Here is a 26164-nt window from a genome sequence, read left to right as displayed (position 1 = left end):
AATTCTATTTGCCAAAGCTATCTCATGCCCCCTTTTTGCCCTCCTGATTTCCCTCTTAAGTGTACTCCTACTGCCTTTATACTCTAAAGATTCACTCGATCTATCCTGTCTATACCTGACACATGCTTCCTTCTTTTTCTGAACGAAACCCTCAATTTCTTTAGTCATCCGGCATTCCCTATACCCACCAGCCTTTCCTTTCACTCTGACAGGAATATACTTTCTATGGATTCTTGTTATCTCATTTCTGAAGGCTTCTCATTTTCCAGCCATCCCTTTACCTGCGAACATCTGCCTCCAATCAACTTTCGAAAGTTCTTGCCTAATACCGTCAAAATTGACCTTTCTCCAATTTAGATCTTCAACTTTTCGATCTGGCCTATCCTTTTCCATCACTATTTTAAATCTAATAGAATTATGGTCGCTGGCCCCAAAGTGCTCCCCCACTGACACCTCAGCCACCTGCCCTGCCTTATTTCCCAACAGTAGGTCAAGGTTTGCACCTACTCTAGTAGGTACATCCACATACTGAATCAGAAAATTGTCTTGTACACACTTAAGAACTTCCTCTCCATCTAAACCCTTAACACTATGGCTGTCCCAGTCGCTGTTGAGAAAATTAAAATCCCCTACCATAACTACCCTATTATTCTTACAGATAGCTGAGATCTCCTTACAAGCTTGTTTCTCAATTTCCCTCTAGACTATTAGGGGGTCTATAATACAATCCCAATAAGGTGATCATCCCTTTCTTATTTCTCAGTTTCACTCAAATAACTTTCCTGGATGTATTTCCAGGAATATCCTCCCTCAGCACAGCTGTAATGCTATCCCTTATCAAAAACACCACTCCCCCTCCTCTCTTGCCTCTCTTTCTATCCTTCCTGTAGCAGTTGTATCCTGGAACATTAAGCTACCAGTCCTGCCCATCCCTGAGCCATGTCTCTGTAATTGCTATGATACCCCAGTCTCATGTTCCTAACCACGCCCTGAGTTCATCTGCCTTCCGTTAGGCCCCTTGCATTGTAATAAATGCAGTTTAATTTATTAGTCGTACCTTGTCCGTGCCTGCCCTGACTGTTTGACTCACTTCTGTTCTCAACTGTACCAGTCTCAGATTGATCTCTTTCCTCACTATCTCCCTGGGTCCCACCCCCCCACCTTACTAGTTTAAATCCTCCCAAGTAGCTCGAGCAAATGTCCCTGCCAGTATATTAGTCCCCTTCCGATTTAGGTGCAATCCGTCCTTCTTGTACAGGTCACTTCTACCCCAAAAAGAGATTGCAATGATCCAAAAATGTGAATCCTTCTCCCATACACCAGCTCCTCAGCCATGCATTCATCTGCTCTACCCTCCTATTCCTGCCCTCACTAGCTCGTAGCACTGGGAGTAATCCAGATATTACTACCCTTGAGGACCTCCTTTTTAAATTTCTGCCTAACTCTGTAATCTCCCGTCAGAGTCTCCACCTTTTCCCTTCCTATGTCATTGGTTCCAATGTGGACAATGACCTCCTGCTGGCCCCTCTCCCCTGTGAGAACATTCTGCACCCTCTCTGAGATATTCTTGATCCTGGCACCAGGGAAACAACACACCATTCTGCTTTTTCTCTGCTGGCCACAGAAACATCTGTCTGTACCTCGGACTACAGAATCCCCTAACACAATTGATCTCTTGGAAGCCGACATACACCTCGTTGCATTAGAGCCAGTCTCAATATCAGAAACTTGGCTGTTCGTGCTACGTTCCCCTGAGAATCCATTACTCCATATATTTTCCAAAACAGCATACCTGTTTGAAATGGATATATCCACAAAAGACTCCTGCCTTAGGTGCCTACCTCTCTTACCCTTCCTGGAGTTAACCCATCAATGTGACTGTATCTGAGACTTTGCCCCCTTCCTATAACTGCCATCCATCACATACTGTTGCTGTTGCAAATTCCTTATTGCTTCTAACTGTGTCTCCAACCGATCCATTCGATCTGATAAGATTCGCATCCAACAGCATTTATGGTAGATATAATCCGCAGTAACCCTTAAACTCTCTTTAAACTCCCACAGCTGACACATCACGGCAAAGGCCATTTTTGCTCCTTCACAATCTACAGACCCAGAAAATAACACCATCTTATTCCTCTGCAAAACACTGCACCAGGTTAAATTAATAGTTATGGCTTATATTTTAAGTTAATCAAGAGACTTATCTCCAAAAAAATATAATCAAGAAAGAACCCACTGTACTCACTACTGCAACCTTTCTACTGGACAGACTTAAAACAACGATTGTGTGTGTTATGGTCTTGGTCTGAAACACCCATTCAATATAGCAGTCTAGTAAATGTTCTGTGAACTGCCATTAACAGATTTACACCATTCCTTCAATAAGTGACCTGTATACATCAAGGAAGCACAACTTCACTACTCATACTCAATTCCACTTGCTACACATGATCACGTGCTGATTTAGTCTTTGAAGGACTTTGCGAACATGTTTAATTTCAAGCAATGAGGGGAATCCACTGAAGTTAAGTTAATTCCATGGTTCAAGGGTGAAGTGACGATGCGTCTTTGAGCACCAAGACAGGAGGGATAATTGGGATATGGGCAAAGCCACCAGACTAAATCCATAAATATAATGCTACTGTCAAAGAGCAGCTTCTGCTCTTGGCTCCTGGCTGACTATCAACCTTAGGTCCACTTGTGAGAAGGAGATGATGTCAGACTGCTTTCAGAGCTTAGGAGAAGGGCAAGGCCATAGGGGAACTGGAAGGGGAAAGAACGCAGTCCTGAAGGAGATCTTTACAACAGAACTGGCAAATGAATAACATCACACCATTAAACAACCAAACAAATTGTCAGAGGGCAGAATTTATTTTTCAAACGAAAAATTATCCAACCATAAATTATGTCAAACAAGTTACATTCATTTATTGAAGACACAGAATGACTTACGCAGGGATTCTTAACTCTCTTAGGTTTGAAGACAAGGCGACAGTAGTCACGAACCCCTTCATTAGAAAGGGCCACGGTGGGGGGGCGGTGACATGGCCGCAGATTGAAAAACAGGTATCTGATTTCCTGATAGAACAGGTGCCAGCCAGAGGTTCACAGCATAGTACCAGTGGCAGTAGGGGGAAGGAACAGGGGCATCTCCTGGTGCAAAGCGCCCTCCCTCCCCCCAAATACCATGCAGTCACCTGGGAATGGATGCAACTAAACTCAAAAAACAAAATTTTAAAGGAATGTGTTCATTCTCTGATAGCAAAAGAGAGTTAAAAATCCCTCATAAGGCAAGTAATACATTTTATTTTAGAAAAAGGTATTTGAGCCACATTTGAAAAGGGTTAAAACCGAAAGCAGACTGGTACACGGAGCTGACCGGGTCACTTGTTGCTGTCATTCAGAGGCAATGACATTGATGGTAATGGTGGGATTGTCACAAACAGTTATCAGGCTCTCAAGGCAGTCAATGCCAATTTGTGTTTCTTGGGTGGGTAACAAGGGGCAGTGGGGAAGGAAGGATTGACAGCAAGTAAGATGGGAGCAAATTTCACTTCACTATCTCAATCAATCCATCTGATAAATTAAGCACAGCGCCAGGCTAAGGTAAGCAGCCAATTTTGATTGGTGAAGATTGCAATTGCTGGCAAAGGGCTAGTGCTTCACCAGCAAGGTGCAATGATCTCAAACACCCTTCCACCTTGTCAAAGCCCCTAGTGAAAACACATTGTCTGAAAATGTGTAGCTTACTTGAACTCTGTGGCATTTTGGATCACTCCACAGTCAGCCCAGTTACTGGAATGAAATGTCGATTGTCACTCACCTTCTCATGCTTTGGAGCTGTGACCTGAGTGACAAAAACTGATTAAACACAGCAGATTAAGCACTGGCCTCTGTTATTTTAACCTTTTAAAGCCAATCTGCTTAGTTTCAGGAGGAGTTGGCAAAATGGAAGGTTAGGAACGAGGAGGAAAAGAAAGAACTGCAAAATGCCAAATCAGTGATACAAAACTGGCGCCTGGTGAAACCTGTAAAAGGCTTTTACAGCAGCAACATTTAACACAGAATAGCTGATGCGTCACTAATTCTGGGACAGCTACTTGAAGCAAAGGCCTTGGAACCATTTCAGTAGCTGGGCGCTATATGCTGGCTGGACAAAATTATTTTCTAGATCCACAGGCATTAACCTTCCATGTTTTGACAATTGGTTCGCATAAAACATTCCAAATGAACAAGAAAACGAAAGCTTCATTGACTGCCACTGCTGTGTCAGTGATAAATGAAATCCATCACCCAACAAAATCCTCACCACCCATGGAACACAAAGCAAAGCCCAGAGCTCCCTGTACCAGTCCTTCCCAGGTACAACATACTGTACAGATACCAGCAATGCTCAGTTCAGTTCGAGATTTATTTATCTTTTTACTGCAAAGACACCAAGAATCTGAGAAACAAGAAGCTGTTTTGCCAGTGACATTGGAGCTCAAAAAAGGTTCTGCAGCATGCAATCAACCCCGCCACAGGCCGCAGTCCACCCCCCTGCACTGCGCTGGCTTTCAAATCAAAGCATTCAACTCCATTTGGAAAGGAAACAAGATTGTCAGTTCTTTATCTTTTGCAAACATTAATTAGAACTAAAGAGAAACAAAGACTCCACAATGTTTGATTGCACATTAATTGCACACTCGGGAGGTCATGGTGTTGCTGCACTCTCTGTACTCGCTCCAAGTTAACATGTGCGTCAGGACTCCATGTCAAACCCTCATTGAAAAAGTGGTCAAGTGAAGCATAGCTACTTACTATTCCATCACATTTAGCCCTTTGTACTTGATTTAATTACTTCTATCAATCCAAACACAAGCTAAGCACTGTCAATCTCTCCCAGTGACGCTTTATATTTGCTCTGGCGATAAGGAGGGAAACATTTTCTCCGTGTCTCATTCCCAGAAGTGAAGAAACAAACCATCACCCACCCAGTGTAGAGTTCTCCCTCCCTGCCTGAAGATACTACGTCTCGTTGGGAAGCCAACACCTTTAGCTCCTGGTCACCTCACCCGCTCCTGGAGAGCGCAAGCTGAACAATCAGCAGGAAGCAATCGACATTCATCAGACTGAATGGGCCTCTGGACAATCAATCAACAGCGGAAACAACTGAAGGGTTCTGAATTTGTCCAAATCAATTTGCATTTGACATGTATCTAAAGTAATGGACTTGACGGCTTGGCCAAAGAATACATCGGCTAAGTCAAGATCAGTCAGCTTGACTGTAATCAAGGTGCATACATGATGGTCTCTGTTAAATCTCATATCCTTTTAGGACAAATAAGTGTTTAATGACATTGGAAATCTGCCTGGAGTCTAAGAGAGGATCAAACCCAAATAATTGATAAGAAACAAGACAGACAGTCAGAGATAAACATGCAGAACTTACAAAGCAATAACACATTCTTTAGTGTTTAAAAGGGCCCATATATGGCCTGATGGCCAAAGAAGCAGCCTTCAAAAGATACCACACACAAAGCCACCGTTCAAGAAGAGTTTTTCAGAGAACCACACAGAATAGCAGCTCAGGGTAGTGCCGAAAGGACATCTCCATACATATTCCGCAGCCCCACCCCATAACGACAGAAATGCGTCCATCTGGTCTTCATTTCTATACTCACAAGAAGCTGGTTGTATGGAAAGCTATTAAAGACTTTACTCGAACTGAGTGCTTGGTTTGATTTCAAACTTCATAATTTTTTTTATCTTAAAGGCCTTACTCAACCTTTGAGCCTTTTGTACTCTGAGCGAGAGAGAAAGGGAATCTGACACCCAGATGAACTTTAACCCTTCCCCCTTGCCTTAGGACACTCAGACAATTGTCTTTTTTTATGCAGTTCCTCGGAATCAAGAGTGGTTGGTGTCCACTCTGATTTGATAAATTCGGAGATGGTTGATAAGTCCGATGTATGAGCCTTCTACATATTGGGCAGATCCTGTGCGAAAGGTGTGGGTAAATGGTGATTCTCTCATGTGCTTTGGAGAAGGAGCTAACCCAGGGAACCACACGGTTGGAATGGTTAGGGGTTTACATCGATGGCAATGCAGTTTGAATAGTTTCCTACCTATTCAAAAGGAATGATGGATTAATGATACTAGTACGTTTCCCGTGGAGCATGTCAACACACCTGCATGTATCCAAAATGTTGATGAATCTTCGATGATAGCATCAAAATTCAAAGGAGCAAATCTAATTTTTCAGTGAGAGGTATTTCTCTGTTCATGCTCAGCAAGAATGATAAAAGCAAGCTTGCAATATAATCATTCCAACCCTGGCTTCCTTCCTGTTCCCAGGTGAACAGCAGCAAAGTACAGGCAGGTAAGGAGGGAAGGACTTGGGTTAGTTCTTGGCTGGGGGATGCCAACCACACAGCAACTATCCCTACTTAAAGGGAGAAAACAGGCTGAATGGGAAGGCCTTTCCAACCTGGGAGATGTTGGCAACAAAAGCAGGATATGACCGGCATAAAGCACATCCACTTCAAAACTACTAGCTCACGATGGCAATGAACGCAACACGCAGAATGAATTGCACCACAAAGTAACCCCACAAAATGCAACTGCCTTGTGACAAATGAGAGAAACAAGCACGACTCAGCAAACACCAGTGACCCTGAGGTTTTGTATATACTTGGCAAGGACAGGATTTCCCTCAGATATGCAATTTAATTTTTAAGGAATGACTGGGAGTGTGATTGAGCAGTGCACAACTTAATAGCCCTCTTCATTCTGACAAGGCGTTAAATCTATAACCTTCTAAAAATAGTTATTCCCATCAACCTCTCCTTTACAGAAGTAACTACAGGGAAAGAGCTTCCTCCCTGGCCAAATCCCTCAACACTTGAAGTTCCACTGACAACGAATGCACATTTGAGTCCAACCAGGAGTTCTTGAACGCACATGGAACCTCCATGCGAATGCACATAGTGCCCAAACACACATCCTCATCTCGATTGTCTTTATGTCTTTTCTTCTGCCAAAAAGAAGAAAACTTAGTTCACACGTCACTTTGACCCCAAAATAGAGGGTGAACATTTAAAACTATGTACAGCAGTAAGAGGGAGGGGGGGAAGGATTTTTGTTAAGACAGATCCTCCGAGTCAAAGCTGTGCAATCTCTCAAAAAGAGAGCAATGGCTCAAAGTTAAGTGAGAATGAACTCTGATTTTGATATCAAATTAAACAGAAGGGATGGCAATGGCAGACATCACACTGTGAATTACACTAGGTAGAAACCAATGCAGACGCCATCTTTGCAGAATCGCCTATGGTCAGTACAAACGGCCTGCTACTTTTGAACATAGCAGAACACATCCAGTGTGACTGGGAGGTGTGGGGAATGGGGGATGGGCATGGGGCATGGGGGTGATCTGAATTAAAACTTCCAAATTAGATTAGATTACTTAGTGTGTAAACAGGCCCTTCGGCCCAACAAGTCCACACCGACCCGCCGAAGCGCAACCCACCCAGACCCATTCCCCTGCATTTACCCCTTCACCTAACACTACAGGCAATTTAGCATGGCCAATTCACCTAACCTGCACATTTTTGGACTGTGGGAGGAAACTGGTGCACCTGGAGGAAACCCATGCAGACACGGGGAGAATGTGCAAACTCCACACAGTCAGTCAGTCGTCTGAGGCGGGAATTGAACCCGGGTCTCTGGTGCTGTGAGACAGCAGTGCTAACCACTGTGCCGCCCAAATGAACAGTCAACTTGAAACAACAGACAGGGCCAGACCCCCTCCCTGTCATTCAACCAAATGAATGCATCGTAAGGGTAACCGAATCAATCTTTGCACAAAGCTCAAGTTTCAAAGGAAAATTGAATGAAAGCAATACCTTGTTGATTCACTGAGATTTTGTCCTCCTAATTCAGTCCTTGTTTGGTCAACACTGTGAGCCATTAGAAGTGGACTACAGCTTGGTGTTTATGCTGAAATATGTTCGAAAAAGCTAGTAATTAACTTGGATGACGTTCGCTGTCAACCTTCAGTGGGAACACTAAGTTTCCACCTCCTGGAAAGGTGGTATTATGGCAGGAGGGTGGAACTGAAATATGACAAACTTGCACAGTTTACGTGGTGAATTATAATGGACATGTACATGACAGTAACGTGGGGCACTTAACATGGAAATTGAATTATGATGACACGTTATGGCCAAATGAATCTCACCCATTGACCTCTTGAAGCTTCACTGTAAGACTATATTAGCTCAGAAACCCTGAACACCCCACCACAGGAGATCATTTAAAGACAGCATGTTTGTCTGTCTCCAGTCAGTGCAAGACCCATTTCTCTCTGCATGAAATCAACTGCTCCATCCTTTGTCAAATCATGTTATCAAATTACACTGATGCCTGCAATCTCACTCTTCACCAGAGTCAGGGAAGGGAGGAATGAGAGTATATAAAAACTTACTGTGTACCTTTCATCATCTCACCCAAATTTACAAATCAGGTGATTTTCAAAAAACAAACCAAATTACATCTCCCTGAATTACCGTTCACACTGCCCGGCCTTCGCTATAACAGATTTAGAAGATCCTCAGCTCTCTTTTTTTGGGGGTATAAAATCAATGATAATCAATCTGCTGCTTGCAGTAATCAATTTAGTTTACATCTAGAACCCTGACAACTGCCATCACAACAGTCTCCTGCAATATAAACTTACCCCATGACTAACTGGACCATTGCATAAACTAGGCTCAACATGAAACAACACTGTAAATTCCACCCATCCCATTTTAATGGAATAGCATCACAAAAAATTCTGTTCGGTGACATTTAACTAGCAGAAATTTCTGGGCAGGCATGAAGAGTCAAAGAGGCTGCAGCTTCACAGACAGGACACAGACTGAGAGGTCAAGCCCACCATCACAGGAATTCTCTCCTCTCCCCCGCCTCCTTCAATTTTGCTCCATTCGAACACAGTTTCAAATGCAGAGGTATTGAACTGAGATTCAAAAGATAATGAGCAGACCAAATGACACAACCAAAACACGTTCCAGAGCAGCACGGCATACTCCAACAATGCAGGACCACTGACTTTGTTTCTGAGCTAAATTAGCAGAACTTTCTGAATAAAACACAAGTACGTCTCCAAACAAATAGCAGCACCCAATCACAGCTGACACGGAAGCAAATCCATAACCAATAACACTTATCAGCCAGTTCACAGTACATCTGGCTGTATTCAGAAACCCTAACACCTCACCATTGTGATCTTGAGTAAAAAAGCATGTTCTGGACATGAAATGCAGCCGCCTGCCCTGAGTTAACACTTGCTCAATTCCTCAGACCACAGTTGTGGATGGTTTCAAGCCCATGAGAGTTTGACCTTGGATGACATCACCCCCAGCTCAAACTCAATGCTGAGACACTGTGCTCTCCCATCTTCTAAGTCCAACCATGAAATCCAGCGAGGTTCAACACCTCACACCAAAGCCACCATTTCTATCTGGTAAGCCTTTGGGGTCCGTACAGCAGAAGCAAAAACACAATTCACTCCTGGGAGACCCTGACTCAATCACTGAGGTGAGGCTGAGCTAATGGCTTAAGTGGGAAGATATCTTGAAGGATGGAGGGGAGAGAGAAACCTGGTTGAAACCTGGCCATACATGGTAGTAGGAACTGATAAAATTCAAGGACAAGTGAGTCAGGGAAGGACAGAACAAAAGGAAAGGGAAGCTGAGGTACAGGGGAGCAGAAATGAGGGAGCAAGCTCCAGGAGACTGAGTGGCTTCCTACTTATGACAGTAAGCCACACTGGGCTGGACAGCACACAGGGAAATCTGGAAACAGTGTAGTGGATGGAGACCAGCCATCACTTCATGAAGCACATGCAAGGGAAATGCTGATGCCTCATTTTAAACTAGCACGTCCTGCTCTACAGAAGGCAGCCAGCAAGATGGAAAGGCAAACGTCCCCGAGTCTCCATGGCAACATTAGACCACTTGAAAGGCTAATTCCAAGCACGCTGTTCCCATCTTCGGGAATCGCTGGCACATTCGTCATTTCTTGTCACGCTTCCATATCTCCCCCTGCCCTACTTAGGGTAAATAATCCACGTGCTGCTCTTGGGAAAAATGGAGAGGATCACTCTTGAGAAGGGAATGTAGTGCCTGAACACGTGGCAGGGTGTCTGGGAAATCACAGGACTGAGAACAAAGTTTAAACGATAAGAAACACAGCGAGGAACCATTTGGTCTGCTACAGCCATTTTATGCCTTTCACATGCTGTCACCCTCATCTATATGAGCCAGTATCAAAAGCAGCAGAGAAGGGATGAGAGAGGGGGCGAAAGTGCAGGAAGGGGACAGAGAGCTACAGGCAAAGAATGGAGGGTTGGGGGGGGGGGGGGAAAGAGGGGAAGAACAGAGACAACAGTTGGTGGGAGGGGGGGGAAGAGAGAGACAGAAAGAGAGAGAGACAGACAGACAGACAGAGAGAATGGGGAGGGTGAAGGGAGAGAGACCGCAAGAGAATGGGGGTGGGAGGGAAGGGAGAGAGAGGTTATGTGCATGCAGAGATCACACAGGTTTGACTCGTCAGAAAGACAAGCAAACATCTTTGCCAAATTTCACGTGGGCAGGCAAAAGAATGAAGGAGATGATTTTACCAGACATTTCGAAACATCTGAGGCGATTGAAACTCTCGAGTTGGCCCAGATTGTACATACAGCCCAATATTGCCAAGCAAAAGAGACCTCAGAGATATTTTGAGGTGAGATTTTAACAAAAATGGTACTGCGATGCTGGTGTGCCTTTTCTGACTCACTCCTCACCACTTTACCTGAGGCATGTATGATCCTTCCATCACCTTGAATGGTCCCTTAAATCAACAAAGGATTGGCCCACACCTTTCAGCATCCTGGTTAGATGCAACCGGACATGACATTTTTGCGCAAATGTTTGGATGCATGAAAGAAATTTGCAAAACTATTTTAGTTCTACTCTAAAATAAGCAAAAAACAATATACCCCGAAACTATCAGAACCGCCAGTCTGGGCACAAACCAGGTTTTCCCAACAAGTCTGAGGAGGCACAGCTTGGGTCACACTGGTATTTGGTGGTTCCGACTCTCCCGTCTAGAATAGTGGCTCATCTCCAATCACTCTGACCCATTATCCTTCAGCCCATTTCCTGCCACACCATCCCAACCTTCCCCATTAACCTCAACCATGTGCACACTCCATCCACGTGACCTGCCACCAAGAAGTAGCAGCCTCAGTGTCCAAAGGGAAAAGCATGCTGGGTGACTGCAGCCAAGCTGTCAAGTTCGTTCTCCAGCCCGGGGAAGGAAAACACCAATTGCGAAGGAACAGCTTCATTGATATCATTTGAGGCACGAGAATCCACCGCAATTTCCACAGAAACCTTCCCGAGGCCTTCCAACTCTGGTTTTAAAGCTCTGATCTACAAAACACATCGTTCTCCTTATTTACAGTATCCAACACTTCAGTAGTCCAACATGTGGCCCCTTTTACCAGTTCATGATTGTGTTCCTATTTAATGTCATGAAGTAAACTTGACTGCTCCCACCTGAACGAACGGAAGCGAAAAACACCTGGAGGGAAATAAAGGGTAGAATGTCAGTTAGCCACTGTGAGGATCGACAAACATGAAGCTGATCTTGTCACTCGCGGTTTTGTTGTGGGGCCCACAGCCTCACTTCTATTCCAGTATCAATGAACAAATAAACCTCAGCTAACAAAAACCAAATCAAATTAATTAGGAGAAGTAGGCCACTTGGCCTCTCAGGTGAACTCCATCATTCAATAAGATGGTGGCTGATCTGCCTGGGTTTTGAACTCCACATTTCCTTCGACAACTGCTTCTCCCAAAACTAAAAGGGATCTAACTCCACCTCTGCCTTAAGTTATTACAAAATGAACAGGCCATTCAAGCTTGTATTCCATTAAAGTCTCTTCCCACCCATTTCTTGAATCTCAGCAGTATCTTTCATTCCCTTCTTCCTCACGTTTACCCAGTTTCCCCTTGAACGCCTCGACACTGTTCACCTCTTGACCACTCCGTGTGCTGTCAAGTTTTACATTCATCTCTGTCTGAGGTGATGCAGTTTCCCCTGAAATTGCAGCTAGATTTATCATTGACTCACTTGTATTTTAGTCCCCAGTTCTGGTTTTGCCCCATCTCTACATTTCACCCTACTTTCTTAGCCCATGACCCAACGCATTCATGCTGAGTCAAAAACTCTAGATTTCTCTCTGGTCACTGCAGGTGTCAGTTAAAAGACAGAAAGTGGGTCAGAGTTCTCCTTATTTCTCCTTTCCAAATTGTGATAAGTTGAATGTTGATCCTTAATTGATCAGTGAACATTTTGCCCCCTCAGCCAGTGCTGATGTGCACTTGGGATTGAAATAAAAATGTTTCTGGTTTTGAGAGACTTAATTAACTTTGGCATCACTAAGAGAGCCACAGTATGGCATGTTACCTTATCATTTCGTTCACAGAGGAACTTTAGCCGCTGGGCTCTTTTGTGCATGAAAACTCCATCGAGATGACCTGTTTCGACAGAGCGGATTTCAATTGCCTTCTCGCCCCAACCCATGATCTGGTTTGAGCAGATGTATGCTGGGTAAATACATAATGCAGAGTTACAGGAGGAATCATAAATAAGTCAACTTGAGATTGACATGAGTTTGGGAGAATTGTTCACAGTCACACATCCTCTGCCATCACTATTCAACAATAACTTATACTTAGAGAGCATCTTTAACTAAACAAATCATCCCACCAAACAAAGTGTAACACCAAGCCACATTATGGGATTAGTACTGATGCCAGGCCATTTCAGAGGTTAGTTAAGAGTTAAGTACATTGCCATGGGTCTGCAGTAGGCTGGACTGAGTAAGGATGACAGATTTCCTTTCCTAAAGGACACCAGTGAATCAGAAGGGCTTTAACAGCAATGACAGTTTCATGGTCACCATTACTGAAACTACCTTTAACTTGCACATTTATTAATTGAATTTGAATTGCACAAGATGCCATACCCATGTTATCCCCATATCCTCCAAGATTAGCTTGACTGAATTTCCAGTCCAATTATATGATCATTTTGCTACCATGTTCCCATGAGAGCTTAGGGCACAGGCAACCGAAGCCTTGGTTCCCAGTGGTGAGGTGAGCAAAATAAGGGATGGACAAGGTCAGGATTAGAGCAGCACAGATATCCAGGAGGGCTGTGGAGCTGGAAGATATTACAGAGAAAGGGAGTAAATCTTGTGGCACACTGCAGAGCTCCCCTCCTCTGGATCAGAAGTCCCTGGATGGAGTTTCAACACAGAATGTGACAGCCAGACATATACAGTGGCACAGCCAAGTATTAGTCTATAAATCTTTAAGGTCCCAGAAATCCTGATACATTGTGCTGATGCTTGCTGTGGAGTGAACGTCAGTCAGGATTCAAGGAAGAACTCTGGTTGATTATAGTCGTGACTAGAGTGGTGCTGGAAAAGCACAGCAGGTCAGGCAGCATCCGAGGAGCAGGAAAATCGAAATTTAGGGCAAAAGTCCTTCATCAGGAATAGTCATGTCAGCTATGCATGAATGGCCTGTTCTCCCATATGTCCACGCTCTCTCATGACAGATAGCGACTTGGGACAGCTGCTCCCATTGAATGATGTATCAGCAACAGCAGCAGCATGTTGGCTCATGCCTATAATAGTCTGATTATTGTAAAAAGGGTCAATCTTTATCGAGGAGAAAGTGAGGTCTGCAGATGCTGGAGATCAAAGTTGAAACTTTATTGCTGGAACAGCACAGCAGGTCAGGCAGCATCCAGGGAACAGGAGATTCGACATTTCGGGCACAGGCCCTTCCTCAGGAATGAGCAGAGAGTGTTCAGCAGGAGAAGATAAAAGGTAGGGAGGAGGGACTTGGAGGAGGGGCGTTGGAAATGTGATAGGTGGAAAGAGGTCAAGGTGAGGGTGATAGGTCGGAGTAGGATGGAGGCGGAGAGGTCAAGAAGAAGACTGCAGGTCAGGAAGGCGGTGCCGGGCTGGAGGGATTCGGCTGAGACAAGGTGGGGGGACGGGGGATGAAGAAACTGGTGAAGTCCAAGTTCATCCCCTGTGGTTGGAGGGTTCCCAGTCGGAAGATAAGACGCTCCTCCTCCGACCGTCGCGTTGTTGTGGTTTGGCGGTGGATGAGTCCAATGACCTGCATATCCTCGGTGGAGTGGGAGGGGGAGTTGAAATGCTGTGCTACAGGGTGGTTGGGTTGGTTCGTCCGGGTGGCCCAGAGGTGCTCTCTGAATCGCTCCGCAAGTAGGCGGCCTGTCTCCCCAATATAGAGGAGGCCACACCGGCTGCAGCGGATGCAGTAGATGATGTGGGTGGAGGTGCAGGTGAATCTGTGGCGGATATGGAAGTTTCCTTTGGGGCCTTGGAGAGAAGTGAGGGGGGAGGTGTGGGCGCAAGTGTTGCACCTCCTGCGGTTGCAAGGGAAGGTGCCGGGAGTGGAGGTTGGGTCGGTGGGGGGTGTGGATCTGACAAGGGAGTCGCGGAGGGAGTGGTCTCTACAGAAAGCTGATAGGGGAGGGGAGGGAAATATATCCTTGGTGCTGGGGTCTGTTTGGAGGTGGCGGAAGTGACGGCGGATGATGCGCTGTACATGGAGATTGGTGGGGTGGTAGGTGAGGACCAGTGGGGTTCTGTCCTGGTGGCGGTTGGAGGGGCAGGGCTCAAGGGCGGAGGAGCGGGAAGTGGAGGAGATGCGGTGGAGGGCACCGTCGACCACGTCGGGGGGGAAATTGCGGTCCTTGAAGAAGGAGGCCATCTGTGTTGTACGTATTTTGAACTGGTCCTCCTGGGAGCAGATGCGGCGGAGACGAAGGAATTGGGAGAATGGGATGGCGTTTTTACAGGGGGCAGGATGGGAGGAGGTGTAGTCCAGGTAGCTGTGGGAGTCGGTCGGTTTGTAGTAGATGTCCGTGTTGATTCGGTCGCCTGAGATAGAAACAGAAAGGTCTAGGAAGGGGAGGGAGGAGTCCGAGACTGTCCAGGTGAATTTGAGGTCGGGGTGGAAGGTGTTAGTGTAGTGGATGAACTGTTCAACCTCCTCGTGGGAGCACGAGGTAGCGCCGATACAGTCATCAATGTAGCGAAGGAAAAGATGGGGGGTGGGGCCAGTGTAGTTGCGGAAGATGGATTGTTCCACATACCCTACGAAGAGGCAGGCATAGCTGGGGCCCATGCGGGTGCCCAATCTTTATCGAACCATACTGTAAGTTATAAAGCCACTGATGGAGATATAGATGTTGAGTGACACAAAAGTGCTGTGGATGAAACTGCCCCTAGGTGGAGAGGTCTTCCCCAGCACAAGGCAGTCAGCAGCACCACAGAAATCTAGAAACTCTACTTGTGGTTCAAGAACTGGCGTGAAGTGTTAAAGGAGTCAAATGTAAAGGCTCTTCACTTCAAGTAACTTGTGTCTCAAGGGCTCACACTTGGGCAGTCTACATAAGAATGGTGGTGGAATCAACTGCGTTGGCTTCACACTCGCCATGGCGAGCAGTTGGCAAGTCTCAGACAATGACTGTGTTTAGCAGCCACAGTCTAGCTTCCTTAGGAGATAAATAGGGAATCTGAAAAGAAAAGAAAGCCCCACAGACAGATCGTTGTGTGGGCAACTTACCAACAGAGGTCGGCATCTCACCCCATTGCAGCACCACATCCTTGGTGATCCGGCCATAAGTGTTCACATAAACTCCCTCATCTTCGTAGCATAGAAGCATTTCCATTCCCGCAGTGTTGGGTAGAATGACAATTGCATGAGGCACAATGTGGCTCTGAATCTAGAGGGAGAAAGAGATCAGAAGATTCAGAGGTACATGGGGACTGCAGTTTGGCCATTCAACCCCTCTCTGGCATTAGGTCCAAGCTGACTGCTGTCTCAATTCCCCACTTTACCCATATCCTTTGATGCTCTTACTCAACACACAGTTTTGAAATACTAATTATTGTCTGGCTTTTCAAGGATGGATTTGCAAATTCCTATACCATATGTGACAAATAGATTCAGAATTGGACTCTTACCATCACCTCTATGTAAAGGTGTCAGCCCTTTTTGCTGACACAGGCAGCAAAAACGGCCAAATCAGAGTCCTAAACTCTACTGTTTTTATCCCGTAGTGGAGAAAAACTAGCAATAGATCCCACAAATGTCATCATGGTTATTAGACTAGATTTCCCACAGCGTCGAAACAGGCCCTTCGATCCAACAAGTCTACATCGAGCCTCAGAACATCAACCCACCCAGATACACCTCCCTCTGACTAATGTGCCCAACATCACGGGCAATTTAGTACGGGCAATTCATCTGATCAGCACTGTGGGAGGAAACCGAAGCACTGGGAGGAAACCCACGCAGGCACGGGGAGAATGTGCAAACTCCACACAGACAGTTGCCCGAGGTTAAAATCGAACCTGGGACCCTGGTGCTGTGAGGCAGCAGTGCTAACCACTGAGCCACCGTGCCGCCTTAATCCATCCATAGAAAGGAATATTGCTGGGTGGTGGTTTGAACATGAAGAAAAAACTTATAACTCACATGCACTGGGATATAAATATCATAGGTGTTTCCAGTATCTACGTCAACTGCATGAAAGCCTGTAGTGGATCCATATATAACCTTCAATCTCTGACCTTCTTCTACAGTCAAGTCAACCAGTGTTGGTTTGTGAGGCAGGTCTGAAAACGACTGGAAGAGAAATGGAAACAAGTGAAATTCTCTCTCCAGCAAACATTTTAATAATTAGAGCTTGCTAATGATGCTGACCGAGTACACGGATTTTCTCATGGACACTATTTTAAACAGAAGCTCAGTCTAACTGAGCAATAGTTCTACTTCAAATGTCTTCTTGGCAAGCATTTGTACCTCAAACATCCAAACAGATTTGCAAATAGAAAAAGATCTGGCCACTTTGTTGCCTGCGGGACATTGCTTCTACTTGATTACCTGTCCCACATTACAAGAGCAACCACAGTTCAACAATACTTTTCAATGAAAAAGTAATTAAACCGTCTTCAGGCTGTGACAGGCACAAAATGATGCCTTTCCCTCTCTTTATAACCCACTAATCGCACTCACTAAGGGAACAGCCGTAAGTTGCATGATTAATGTTGAAGTTCAAGAACGGGGTCAATTGTGAAGCAAATTCCTGATTATCATTTGTCCACTTTAATGGAATGATGCAATAATACAGCAGAAAGAGGACTTTTGGTCCATCAGGTTAGAATGGGCTCACTTGAAGAGCAATCCAGTTTTTTATGTCCAATCCACCATCTGACTCTTTCCTCACTGACCTGCAATTCGTTTTCCTTCAAGTATTTCTCTTTTTTTTTGCGCAATGTTCACTCTATCCCACAGCCCTATTAGAACACTGGCTGCTCAAGGAAGACCATCTTCACTTTGTCTCTGGTCCTCTTGCTCTGGCTATCAACCCTTCAGTCACTGGAAACCCTTGTACTGTTTTTTCTGTCCCAATCCTTTCATAACATTAAACACTTCCATTAAATCACCTCAACCTTCTCTGCTCTGTGAAGGACCCTCATTCTTTGTCTGACCTATTCACCATAACATTATAAAATAAAAAGGGGCAGACATAGGACACAGGCCTACTTCTGTTCTGTGCCTTTCATCTTTATGATCCTAACCATTACCAGTCAGCCCTGGAACCATCATAGCGGATCACTTCTGTATCCAAGACCTTCATAACTTTCCTATAATTTCACATCTAGATGACATAAGACTCCAGCTACAGCCACACTAATGTTCTCCAAGTTTAGCCTAACTGCCTGGCTTTGGTATTGTGCCTTAACATACAAAGCTCAGAAATGATTATGATTATCAATTGCTCAATTAACCTGACCTGCACCTTCAGACATGTGAGTACTAACATCCTCAGACCTTTCTTTTCACCATCAAATTTATAATTGGACTATTTCACCTGAATTGTTGAGAATCATTCTTCCGACAATGCTGTTCCCAGTTATAAGCACACCACGTGAGCGCCCCCCAGTGGCGCCACCTTGCAGGGCTCCATTATCACTACACGACAGGATCTTGTTATCATAGTTCATACAACTCTGTCATTTCTTTGTTGCAAGTCTGCTCTTACATCCCCTTCTGAATTAGCCGCTTTTAAAATTCTCCAAGTACTGAAATATCTCCTACTGTTTGTAAGCTCCAACTGAAATGATTCTCATCTCTGGCCCTGCCGTACTATTTTTGCCAATCAAACACGCTTTCTAACTGAAATATTAACAAACTTTGTCTTTCATTGACTACTGGGGTGAAGGCTATTATGAAGAGCTATGAAATGAAACCTGACCTTGAAAGCCATGAACTTATGGTAAGGCTTCGGAGCCCAGGCATAGACCTCAACTGAGTTCTTCAGCGCAATAACCAGGAACTTGATCCTCTCGTACTTCACTGTAGAGTAAATAGCAATGGAAAGGTTATTTCTCCTATGCAGTTCACAGATGATAAACCTGATCCCGTGGCTAGGGATGATGTAGCCAGCATACTGCAGCAGCCCAGTCCTTTTGAGTTTGTCCATCCCTTGAGAGGTAGGAAGGAAATGAGATGAACTCAGACTACTCCACTCAATCACAGCACAGCTTTTACAATATGTTAAAATAATGCAACAATATTTCATGACCTTACACAGCTCAATGGGTTAATGCATTGAGGTATAAAAACCAGTGGTGGGAAAAGCAGAACAACCTTTCAGTTTGCAGAGCTGACAGTGAAAGACTATGATGAAAGGTCAATGGCTGAAAGCAAACATCCTGTTTTTCTCTCCACTGATGCAGCCTGGCCTGGTGAATATTCCCAGCACCTTTTGTTTCGATTTTGATTTCCAGCATCCACAGCAAACCACTGAGCAGCTGAAACAGAGGCAAATCGTGATAAGTGTAATCTACATAGCAGCTTGGCTACAGCAGGATCACTGTAATCGGCCATGGTTAAAGAGGAGCAGCTAATGTGTCTCCCTTGATACTAAAAGTGAAGGCAAAGATAAAAATAGCCATGATTTCTCTCCATTGCTATCCTGCTCGAAACTGTGCACTTGTGGGTGTAAGGTGAAAGTAAACATTTAACAGGATTTATTTTCACCCTGAGGGGGTAGAAATATGATGCTACCCGAGAGGGTGGTCAAGGCAGAGACACTCAGCATTTAAGAAGCATTTCCTTAAAATGCCAGGAAATAGCAGGCTATGGATCAAGTGCAGTTAAGTGGGATCAATGTAGTTTGGCATTTGTTGGTCAACATAGACACGGCCTGTTACTATTCTGTATAAAGCTCAATATGTGGCACCCAATTGTGGGGGATTCCCTCACAGCGTGTTGGGTCAAAATGTCTCTAATCTTTACAGCATAAGGGATGACCATTTAACCGATCACAGTCACCCCTTGTCTACATTTGATGCTCTCCAACCAGATTCATATGTGTTTTGAAAGTCAATGCATTTGGACCCATGACTGCAGTTGATTAAAATCCTTGGTATCAACTGAAGTCTCGTAGATTGCTGGTTTTTCACTCATTTCTATCAACGCCTTATCCAAAGCTTCAAACTAATAATCAGTGCGGTCAACAGGGACTCTCCATTTCTAACCACAAATGTGGGTTATTGCAAATACAGATTTTTCAATGTAAGGGGAGAACTATCAACTGCCCTTTGAACCAAGCTCTTTTTAGGAGAAACCTTTGTTGTATAAGTATCAACATTCCCTTTCAGACTGTCCAACTGACAGGGCTACGTTTGCTGGCTCAAACTCCCTTGCTGCATCTGACTGTAAGTCCAACATGCGTCTTGCACCTCACTGATGCTTAGCTCTGTACTCACCCACTTTGTAGTGCACACAGCCCTCCATATCTCCCACTGTGGTCCAGCCCTGCTTCTTCTCCACCTCTGGATCATTATGTAAAATCTTATTCCGCAGCCAGGACAAGTAATACACACGCAGTTTATTCCGTTTACCTGAGGTGGGGCGGGGGGGGCAAAGAGACAGATAGGATCATTGAAACAGAATTCAGCAACTTCAACAACTGGACATGACCAATTTCTTTTCATGGCAATGAAAAGCCATTCTTCCTTTTTTCCTATTTTGGGGGGGGGGGGGGGGGGGGGGGAGTGGAAACAAGGATCTGCTGGGAGGTCTTTTTCACCTTTACTTCTTTAGGAAGGCTATACTGCTTCCATTATTTCAGGGAGAGTGGGCTCACTGACAAAACCATCACTCGTGCTTGATTGTGCTGGAATGGAGTGGCTTGCTCTGCTATTTCAGTTAAGAGTCAATCGCATTGTCGTGATTCTGCAGTCAAGTGTAGACCACATTGCGGAAAAGCAGAATATTTCCTTCCTTTAAAAGGAAATTAGCAAATCACAGGTTTTTAACCACGGCTTCATGATCACCAGCAGACTAACTTTTAGTTCCATACTTATTAATCTTATGAACTGAATTCCTTTAAAGGAAGGGGAATTCTTCAGTTCAGAGTACCTTATTGTTCCAGAACTTCACTAGCTAGAAGCAATACACTAGGCAGCCCACACAATCAAGGTGTAGCTTGTCATGGGAACATAAGCTCCTAACTTTATCTAAACAGTTCATGGTGCTGCACCTGATTCCAGGGGTCAGGATAACATTGGGAAAACAGGGGCAATTGGATAACATTTCTGCCCAGAGTTTGTTAGAAGGGCTGTGCGTGAACATCATACAAGTAAGGATAAAGATAAACTAACACTCCTCAGCACTCAGATTTCACTGTATTTTGGAGGTCCCGTCTCCATTTTACATTGAAAGCTCTCTCATTGCATGCTCCTGCTGTGTGCTAGCGCTTTCTAATAACTCAATCTGAATGTTATGCACCTGATATAGTGATGAGGAGGTTCAGCCCTTCTAAGACATCCATCTGCTGGAAGCGTCGACGACTGATGAGGCTGTAGACTTTACCCTGGCCACTCCGATCAAGTAGCATCAGCCCATTCTCTGTGCCCACCAGCAGATTCACACCTTCAGCAATCATAGAATGCACAATGAACAAGACACAGGAAAACCAGAACAACAAAGCTTTGCTAACACAGTACTGATTGGTCACAAATCTGAGGAGGAATTCGGTGACCAGCAGTGAAAAATAAGAATGGTATGTTGCTTCCCTGGCGTCAGGGTCAAGGATGTCTCAGACAGGGTGCAGAATGTTCTCACGAGGGAGAGGGGCCAGCAAGAGATCATTGTCTACATTGGAACCGATGACATAGGAAGCGAAAAGGTTGAGATTCTGAAAGGAGATTACAGAGTTAGGCAGGAATTTAAGAAGGAGGCCCTCAAGAGCAGTAATATCTGGATTACTCCCAGTGCTACAAGCTAGTGAGGACAGGAATAGGAGAATAGAGTGTTTGAATGCATGGCTGAGGAGCTGGTGTATAGGAGAAGGATTCACATTTTTGGATCATCGGAATCTCTTTTGGGATAGAAGTGACCTGTACAAGAAGGACAAATTGCACCAAAGTAGGAAGGGGATTAATATACTGGCAGGGAGATTTGCTAGAGCTGCTCGGGAGGATTTCAACTAGTAAGGTGGGGGAGTAGGACCCAGGGAGATAGTGAGGAAAGAGGTCAAACTGAGTCTGGTACAGTTGAGAACAGAAGCGAGTCAAACAGTCAGGGCAGGCACGGACAAGGTAGGACTAATAAATTAAACTGCATTTATTTCAATGCAAGAGGCCAAACAGGGAAGGCAGATGAACTCAGGGCGTGGTTAGGAACATGAGACTGGGATATCATAGCAATTACGGAAACATGGCTCAGGGATGGGCAGGACTGGCAGCTTAATGTTCCAGGATACAAATGCTACAGGAAGGATAGAAAGGGAGGCTAGAGAGCAGGGGGGGGGGGGGGATTGATAAGGGATAGCATTACAGCTGTGTTGAGGGAGGATATTCCTGGAAATACATCCAGGGAAGTTATTTGGGTGGAACTGAAAAATAAGAAAGGGATGATCACCTTATTGGGATTGTATTATAGACCCCCTAACAGTCAGACGGAAATTGAGAAACAAACTTGTAAGGAGATCTCAGCTATCAGTAAGAATAATAGGGTAGTTATGGTAGGAGATTTTAACTTTCCAAACATCGACTAGGATTGCCATAGTGTTAAGGATTTAGATGGAGATGAATTTGTTAAGTGTGTACAAGACAATTTTCTGATTCAGTATGTGGATGTACCTACTAGAGAAGGTGCAAAACTTGACTTACTCTTGGGAAATAAGGCAGGGCAGGTGACTGAGATGTCAATGGGGGAACACTTTGGGGACAGCGACCATAATTCTATTAGATTTAAAATAATGATGGAAAAGGATAGACCAGATCGAAAAGTTGAATTCTGAATTGGAGAAAGGCCAATTTTGACAGTATTAGGCAAGAACTTTCAAAAGTTGATTGGGGGCAGATATTCGCAGGTAAAAGGACGGCTGGAAAATGAGAAGCCTTCAGAAATGAGATAACTAGAATCCAGAGAAAGTATATTCCTGTTAGGATGAAAGGAAAGGCTGGTAGGTATAGGGAATGCTGGATGACTAAAGAAATTGAGGGTTTGGTTAAGAAAAAGAAGGAAGCATATGTCAGGTATAGACAGGATAGATCGAGTGGATCCTCAGAAGAGTATAAAGCAAGTAGGAGTATACTTAAGAGGGAAATCAGGAGGGCAAAAAGGGAACATGAGATAGCTTTGGCAAATAGAATTAAGGAGAATCCAAAGGGTTTTTACAAATACATTAAGGACAAAAGGGTAACTAGGGAGAGAATAGGGCCCCTCAAAGATCAGCAAGGCGGCCTTTGTGTGGAGCCACAACAAATGGGGGAGATACTAAATGAGTATTTTGCATCAGTATTTACTGTGGAAAAGGATATCTGTCGACTCTCCTGCTCCTCGGATGTTACCTAACTTGCCATACTTTTCCAGCAACACACTTTTCGACTTTAACAAGGACATGCTGGACCTGAACCCTCATTAACTCACTTCTGAAAGCCTCCCTTTGCCTCCAAACAGTCTTCCCCAATCAACTTTTGTACATTCTTGTCTAAGACTATCAAAATTGGCCTGGCCCCAGTTTAGAACTTTAACTCATGGCCCAGAGCTACATTTTCTATAATTATTTTAACACTAATGGAAATGGTCACTGGTCCCAATATGCTCCCCTACTAACGTTTCCATCACTTGCCCGAGCTGATTTCCCAAGAAGTGATCAAGTTTTGTCCCTTTCTAGTAGGGCCCTTTACATACTGTAGTTGAGAGATTCTTCCTGAAGACACTTAAATTTCTCTCCAAGCCCTTAGCACTTTGGCAGTCCCAGTTGATGTTTGGAAAGTTACAATGCCCTATTACAACTTCATTATTCTTGCATCTATCTGCGATCTCCTTACATATTTGTTCCTCAATCTCCTACTATTTATTGGGGGACATTTAGTACAATGTTCTAACCATATAGACTCAGTGGACAATCCCTCAAGAACGCCCATGGTCTGGGCAGATTCTTTGTATTACCCATCCCTCCATTTCTAAAAGAGTGCCTGGACCCAAAAGTTGTCTTTTTGAAGCCAGAAGTGTTGCACCATTCAGATTTTAGCAAACACAATTTCATTAGATTTCGAGGACTTTTGCCCTCCGACAAAATGACAAGCAGCTAGTGTGACTTGATGAAAATGGATGTGTACAGTCTGGCGAGGATCAAGGAAATGTAAAATGGCATGGCTGTAACAGTGAACAGAGCTTGCTATTGAACAGTTATCAAGCTGTTTTTCCTCCAATATCTTGCTCAATTCCCATGCTTGCATCAAATCTACAGCAGCACCTCGAGACATTGAATGCACTCCAGTTAATTACACGTGGTGTTCAGACCAATAGAAAAGGGACATTAATCACCTGAGCAAAATGTACCAAGTAACAAATGCCCAAGTATGTTAAGCAACTTGCAGAACATGACTACACCAGCAACACATCAGCAAGCCTTGTTGGAAAACCATAAGATTGGCCCTCATGTGGCGCAGTGGTAGCATCCCTATCGTTGAACCTGAAGGCCTGTGTTCAAGCTCCACCTGCTCCAGAGGTGTGTTCTTCCCTGGGCAAGGAATTCAGTAGATTACTGACATTAACCAGCAGGTGGCGATAGACCCAACCCCACAGCTATTAAACAGAATCTCAGCCTTTTTAAACAGCACTTTCATAAAAATCAGGAGAATTAAACTGGACAGACTTCCAAAACATGAAACCAGATGGATCCAACACACCACGCTTCCATGGATTACCAAATACACCAACTAGGGGCTTTCCTCAGCCCCATAGTCTCCCTACCTGGTACACCAACATATAGACTAGCCAAGGAACTCCACTGAAATCTTTGAGGAGAAAGTGAGGTCTGCAGATGCTGGAGATCAGAGCTGAAAATGTGTTGCTGGAAAAGCGCAGCAGGTCAGGCAGCATCCAGGGAACAGGAGAATCGACGTTTCGGGCATAAGCCCTTCTTCAGGAATGAGGAAAGTTTGTCCAGCAGGCTAAGATAAAAGGTAGGGAGGAGGGACTTGGGGGAGGGGCGTCGGAAATGTGATAGGTGGACTCACTGTCCCTACCTTTTATCTTAGCCTGCTGGACAAACTTTCCTCATTCCTGAAGAAGAGCTTATGCCCGAAACGTCGATTCTCCTGTTCCCTGGATGCTGCCTGACCTGCTGCGCTTTTCCAGCAACACATTTTCAGCTCTGATCTCCAGCATCTGCAGACCTCACTTTCTCCTCAAAGATTTCAACCTACTGCGAATCCTCTTACAAGGATGCCTTCCTTGAAGAAGCTCTCTTCCTCCCTCTACAAAGATTTCAGGGAGTCCACCTATCACATTTCCGACGCCCCTCCCCCAAGTCCCTCCTCCCTACCTTTTATCTTAGCCTGCTGGACAAACTTTCCTCATTCCTGAAGAAGGGCTTATGCCCGAAACGTCAATTCTCCTGTTCCCTGGATGCTGCCTGACCTGCTGCGCTTTTCCAACTCCACTGAAAACCAAATCACCTAATTGAAGTCTCACGCCACTCCATTCACTCAACCCAAGAATTCCTGAACACCAAAGACACCAAGACAGAAGAGGACGAAATAACGGTCTCCTTTGACGTTACAGCCCTTTTCACATCAATTAACATTGGCCTGGCCAAAGAAACACTGGCATCACTACTAGGAAAACCAGGACCACAAACACCAGACAGCACCAACTTCATCCGCAAAGACATCCTCCTCAAGCTAGTGGACCTGTGTTTCACCACCAACTTCACTTTCAATAACAAAACCTCCAAACAAGTCAACGGAACACCTATGGGATCCCCAATATCAGGGCTCATAGCAGAAGCAGTAATGCAGAGACTTGAACAAGCTGCTCTCCCATCTATCCAACCCAAACTTTGGGTCTGCTACGTAGATGACACCTTTGTCATCACAAAACAGAACAAATTAGAAGGAACATACATCATCAACAAGATCCTGATAGGCACGAAATTCACAAGAGGAGGAGAACAACAACATACTCCCATTCCTAGACATGACAGTTGAACATACAGTTAACAGAGAGCTTCAAACCAGCGCCTACAGAAAAACAACACACATGGACCAAATACTTAACCTGAGAAGCAATTATCCCAACACCTACAAACTGAGCTGCATCAAGACATTATTTCAATGAGCTACATCACATTGCAGCACACAAGAACTACAAAAAGTAGAAGAAAAATATCTATACAATGTTCTCAAGAAAAACAGGTACCCAATAAATGCAAAACGCTGATTCCTCAGAAAAAAACTCAAACAAGCAGACACAATGCAACCAAAAACTGTAGCCACACTACCTTACATCAAAGACATTTCAGAAATTACTTCCAGACTACTCAAACCCCTGGCATCATGGTAGCCCACAAACCTACTAACACACAAACAGTGATGAACGAACCTAAAGGATGCATTAGATACAAAATGCAATGCAAAAACTGTAAAAAAAAAAAACACATTGGACAAGCCAGCAGGAAACTTGCCACCAGGATACATGAACACCAA

The 26164-nt window shown here is 44.6% G+C and overlaps 1 protein-coding gene across 5 annotated transcripts in view; it reads right to left on the bottom strand.

Annotated features, from left to right (window-relative positions):
* Window positions 1–2853: 2853 nt before the first annotated feature.
* LOC122548353 (misshapen-like kinase 1) overlaps window positions 2854–26164 on the bottom strand; it is a 309681-nt gene continuing 286370 nt past the window's right edge. For all 5 annotated transcript variants that reach the window (XM_043686889.2, XM_043686890.2, XM_043686894.2 and 2 more), the window contains 7 exons: window positions 20949–21092; window positions 19925–20059; window positions 18406–18506; window positions 16623–16772; window positions 15708–15867; window positions 12502–12641; window positions 2854–11613 (listed from right to left, as the gene is read on the bottom strand). In XM_043686889.2, the coding sequence (XP_043542824.2) occupies window positions 11530–11613; window positions 12502–12641; window positions 15708–15867; window positions 16623–16772; window positions 18406–18506; window positions 19925–20059; window positions 20949–21092 (914 nt within the window). In that variant the 3' untranslated portion in view covers window positions 2854–11529. The remainder of the gene's footprint in view (window positions 11614–12501; window positions 12642–15707; window positions 15868–16622; window positions 16773–18405; window positions 18507–19924; window positions 20060–20948; window positions 21093–26164) is intronic.

Source organism: Chiloscyllium plagiosum, unplaced genomic scaffold (assembly GCF_037043375.1).
Source record: "Chiloscyllium plagiosum isolate Xiang-an unplaced genomic scaffold, Cpla_swu_hap1 HiC_scaffold_44, whole genome shotgun sequence".
Taxonomy (NCBI): domain Eukaryota; kingdom Metazoa; phylum Chordata; class Chondrichthyes; order Orectolobiformes; family Hemiscylliidae; genus Chiloscyllium; species Chiloscyllium plagiosum.
This window is presented reverse-complemented; position numbering and strand designations above follow the sequence as displayed.